The following is a 5,000-nucleotide window of genomic DNA, read 5'->3' as shown; positions in this document are numbered from 1 at the left end:
TATAAGACAATATCTATATCTGTATAATTAGATCTTGAATGTATCATCATATGATAATGTGATATGTATATCCATTCAATTCATTATGCCAGCACATTTGTATGATAGTTACATTTAATTTAAATTTCTTATCAATTTTTCTTTGATATGAAATTAATGTATGTAAAAGGATATTTGTTAAAGTAAGCTTAGTCACACATTTTAGATCACCTTGGCTATTGGAGTAAGTGCCCTATGGCATCAAAATCAAAATGTTAGACTAATTGAGCCATTCAGGTTTCAAAATATTTTCATAAAAGGAATAAAATATAATATTACATTAACAAATAACTGAAGGGAGCTATAGTGCCCTCCTTTATGATCACTATTTTGTGTTCATCTCAGGCATATTTTCATGCCCTCCTGGCATACAAGTTATGGTACATATTTATTGTATTGTTAGATATTATATGTCCCCCTTAAACTATTTTTAAATTTCTTTCCTTCTTCCTTTAATAAACAGTCTTTTCCACAGACGATCACATCCACCTCAGGTCTAATACAACAACTGATGCAGATAACTAGAAGTGGATAGAGTTTATCTTGATCCAAATTGATGAGAGGATGGAAGGCAAGTTGTATTTATAGGATTTAGTGGATGTTGTATGATGATGCAGGGTTTAATTCTTATGGACAAATATGAATGAAATGGTGCACTTTTGGTGGTAAGATTCCTTTGGGGGGGTAACACTGAGTTTGAAATGAATGCGTTCGTATCATAATCAGACTTTGAGGGTGACAGTGCAATTTCTTACTTTTTAAACATTTTCTTTTCTGCATTATTTTGTTCTTTTTGTTTGGTTAATTTTGTAAGAAGGCAGAAGAATAAAATGAGTATACAATAATGCTATAAGATGAAAACATATGGTATATCAATGGGATCAGATGCAAACAATTTGCACTTTTGTATGGATAAACAATTGGTGAGAAATGGCTGGACTGATTTAAGAATTTTATCATGGCATGTATTCTAATCTTTTCAGAGGACAGATCTCAAACGGTGGTGTTTGAAGTCAACAGAGTGCCAGCTTTAGACCTATGCACAAGTGCTGTGAATGAGAACCAGGGTATGCTAACGCAGAGCCTGGAGGGCAAACCAGGCACAGACGTGGCTGTCCATCAGAATGGCAGCAGACTCAGCCATGTCCAGGCCATGACCCATGCCCCCATGTCCAGCAAGCTGATGGAGCACGTGGTTGAGGGGACGATGGTGCAGATCGTCAATGGCCCCTTGGAGCAGATTGTGGACGGAGGCGTCGAGCACATCAGTGACAATGGCATGGCACAGATTGTGAATGGGAGCATTGGGCAGATTGTCCCTTCTGATATGGAGCCCACCGTGGAAGGTGTTATCGAACAGATCGCCAATGGGGTCCCACCGGGTGTAGTCAAGAAAGAAGAAATGGAAGATGAGGTAAGTTTAGAAAGCTGTGTTGGGGGGTATCTCTATTACTGAAATTACAGTTTTTCAACATAGGATAATTTTACTATGCGTAGAGAAAGATATAGATAAGTCTTATCTATATGGATAATGTGCAAACATACTGGAGAAAAGGGTAGCCTGTAAAGAAAAGTAAGCAAAAAAGGTGTAGTGGCATTATTTTGTTTCTGAAGTTCCCACTAGATGACTAAAAAGTCCCAAACATCTGCGAGCAAAAGTCTCGCCTAATTGAAGTCATAATTTCCTCATTCACCTACAGCATTGCTAAACATGTCCTGTATTCCTTCAGAAAAGGACAGAACCATTAAAGAAATATTAAAAAGTGACTGAAGTCATCCCAGGTTACTGTAAATAATAATGTATCACAAAGTCAGTGTAATTGTCTTTCTCTCCCACTCTCTCCCTCCCTTTTTCCTTTCTCTTCCCATTTTTCTTCCTCTCTCTTGTCTTCTCTCTCCTCTCTTCCTCTCTCTTATCCACACACTCCTCTCTTACTCACTCCCCCCCTCATCACCTTGCCCTCTCTCTCTCTATCCATTTTTCTTTTCTTTTGTTTCTTTAAATATTTTTAAACAATGATTAACATATATGTCTTTAAGATTGATAGCAAGGAGTAAAAGGGTGATTGTAAGATCAAGCATTAGCTGGATAGAGTTCAGAATTGTATGTCAAAATTCTCATTCTCAAAAGAAAAAGTCTTGGATTGTCATTGTCACTATTAGATGGCCAAGGTTTCCTTATTGCATAGTGCTTTGGATAAGAAAATTGATTGTATTAATTTCTTGTGTGGCATGACATTTGAAATAAGATTCAATTTAAATCATACAGGAGTTCACAGAAAGGGGATTGCTGCCTTTAGATAGTTAGGTTCATCAGCTCTGGAATTATGATTCCTGAGATCTGGTAGATGCTGGATTTAAGTTTATATCTTTATTTTGAAGGAGTGAAAAGTGTCTAGATTAACCCTCTCTGGACGGGTGGTACACTACGGTACCGCGCATTCTAGGCCCGTTCGCTGGGTGATGCTATACGGCATCGTTTATTTAACTGATTTAGGCCTATGCGTTCGAGAGCCCCGGCATTGTAACATGCAAGGCTGGAATGCCCCCGTCGTGAGTGGGTTAAGGTTATGGTTGGGCTAAGCTAGTCTTCATTGGGTCATTGTAGGTTTTGAGGTTTGAACAGCTGAATTAGTTGGTTGTTTTACCATAGATCCATTGCTCCAGCAATTTCAACTTTTGATGTATATCCTTTAAAATTGAAGCTTAACCCTTTGATGGTGGTGCGTCACACCTGTGTGACACGGCTAAATGCCCGATGATGGGGTGACACACCAGTGTAATGTTCCCGATGCAATATTGCATAGGCCCGGAGTAGGGGGTTTCCACTTATTGCTGGGCCTGTCGGGATTGGATTAAGGATCTTTTGTTGGCTGTGAAAGCATTTTGTTGATTGTTTGCAATTCATTTTGAGTTTGGTCATTGCCTTGCCATAAAACATTTCATTTAAGCCTAGTTTCCATAATATTTTATACCTCATTGCCGTTGGTTCGCAAAGTGATATTATGCATATACAAATTTGTTTAATAACAGGTGAATTCTGCTACTTAACCAGATTACAATTATTCTGTTGACATTTATCTTCACACCTGTCCATGCAGATAACAGTGTAGATGTTGTTTGTCTTAAGAGTTGTCAAACTAGATTTTGAGAATGTCATGTTTCACTGCCTGGAAATGGCTGAATAGCTAATGTGTACAAAACAATTTCATTCTCTTATCCTGCCTTCAAAGAATGATTTTTTTTTTACTGAATATATATGTAGGTTATGTATATAGTATTGCTAAAGTTTTGCCATAAAAACCTCTTTAAAGAAAGCTTAAATGTGCTAAGAAATATGTCACCTGTATTCTCCGCAGGTGGAAGAAGATGGTTTGGATGCTGAGTTAGACAACGACCTCTTGGATGATGATGAAGAGGACGAGGATGAGGTTCAGATCAAGCAAGAGAAGGGCAGGAAGCTACGCAGCCGACGGAAAAAAAAACGGAAGCTGACTTTCACCCCAAGAAAGCTGAACAGGATATACCAATGTGATCAATGCCCTGCCATGTTTGCCCGAGACACTCAGCTGAAGTACCATGCAAAGGTTCATGTGGACCAGACGGAGGTGAGTTGCTCAGTTGCAGATTGTTCTACCATATAATTAAGATGGCAAAAAAAAGAAGAAAGGAGAAAGAAAAAGAGGGAAGAAAGAAAGATAGAAAGAAATAAAGGAAGAAAGGGAGGAAGTTTATGGATTATTTTTTTATTTTATTTTTCCCAAGATCACTTATTGTGGAGGAGGCATTTTCTGTGGATCTCATGATAGGTGTTGGGCTCATTTAAGCTGTAGGGAAAAGATTGTTCTTGTAACATGATACAGACTTTTTTTCATTCTTTTTCAATGTATGTAAGTTTTAATATCACTTTCAGAAATACGAATGTGACCAGTGCCATGTCGTCTTCTCTCGTATGAACAAACTGATGAAGCACCGGCAACGCACCCACCAGGAGGCCCTGTCTTGTGACCAGTGTAACTCCCAGTTCACGCATATCAACAGCTACAGGTTACACATGCGTCTTCATAGTGGAGAAAAGCCCTATGAATGCAATGAGTGTGGCTCCAAGTTTGTCCAGAGCAGTCACCTCAACATACACAAGCGATCCCACACGGGAGAAAAACCCTACCAGTGTGACGTCTGCAAACAGGCCTTCAAGCAAATCTCCCATCTTAGAACACATGAAAGAATTCACACCCAGGTAAAACCATATGCCTGTCAGATGTGTGGAGCTGCATTCATCCAGAAAAGTAGCTTAAATCGCCACAGTAGGATTCACACTGGAGAAAAACCATATGTGTGTGCCATCTGCCAAGCTGCATTTTGTGTCAAAAATAACCTCACGCGGCACATGATTACCCATACTGGTGAGCAGCCCTATAAGTGTGACCTCTGCCCAGCATCTTTTGGACAAGCCATAGACTTGAAGCGCCATAAAATAGCTCATACTGGAGTGAAGCCTTACCAGTGTGATATATGTGATGCTTCATTTAGTCGCAAAAATAATCTAAAATGGCACAAGTATACTCACACAGGCGAGACACCTTTCAGGTGTGAGGAGTGCATGGCTGAGTTCATTAGACCAAGAGACCTAAAGAAACACAAGCAAAGCCACGGATCTGCCAAACCCCATGTATGTGAGGTGTGCCAGCAACAATTCCCACAGGCTAGTGCACTTAAACGTCACATGATGACTCATACTGGTGAAAAACCCTTTGTATGTGATAAGTGTTGTGCTACCTTTGTTGATAAGAGTGCCCTAAAACGACACATGTACAAGCATGTTAGTGTGAAGCCTTTTGCCTGTAAGAGATGTGACACATCATTCCGAGAATTCCGTAGCTTAAAACGGCACTGTGTGCAAGTTCACAGGGAAGAACCTGATGATAAAGAATACCAGATGCAGCAACAGCAACTCCAGC

At 39.6% G+C, this 5,000-nt stretch overlaps 1 protein-coding gene across 2 annotated transcripts in view; it reads left to right on the top strand.

Annotated features, from left to right (window-relative positions):
• LOC122243906 (uncharacterized) overlaps positions 1-5,000 on the top strand; it is a 10,887-nt gene that overhangs the window by 4,271 nt on the left and 1,616 nt on the right. For both annotated transcript variants that reach the window (XM_043001654.2, XM_086540031.1), the window contains exons 2-5: positions 515-610; positions 1,023-1,453; positions 3,399-3,647; positions 3,953-5,000. The exon at positions 3,953-5,000 is cut by the window's right edge and continues 1,616 nt beyond it. In XM_043001654.2, the coding sequence (XP_042857588.1) occupies positions 604-610; positions 1,023-1,453; positions 3,399-3,647; positions 3,953-5,000 (1,735 nt within the window). In that variant the 5' untranslated portion in view covers positions 515-603. The remainder of the gene's footprint in view (positions 1-514; positions 611-1,022; positions 1,454-3,398; positions 3,648-3,952) is intronic.

The sequence above is a fragment of the Penaeus japonicus genome, unplaced genomic scaffold, assembly GCF_977035675.1.
Source record: "Penaeus japonicus unplaced genomic scaffold, GWHDUDI00000001_assembly GWHDUDI00000009, whole genome shotgun sequence".
Taxonomy (NCBI): Eukaryota; Metazoa; Arthropoda; class Malacostraca; order Decapoda; family Penaeidae; genus Penaeus; species Penaeus japonicus.
This window is presented reverse-complemented; position numbering and strand designations above follow the sequence as displayed.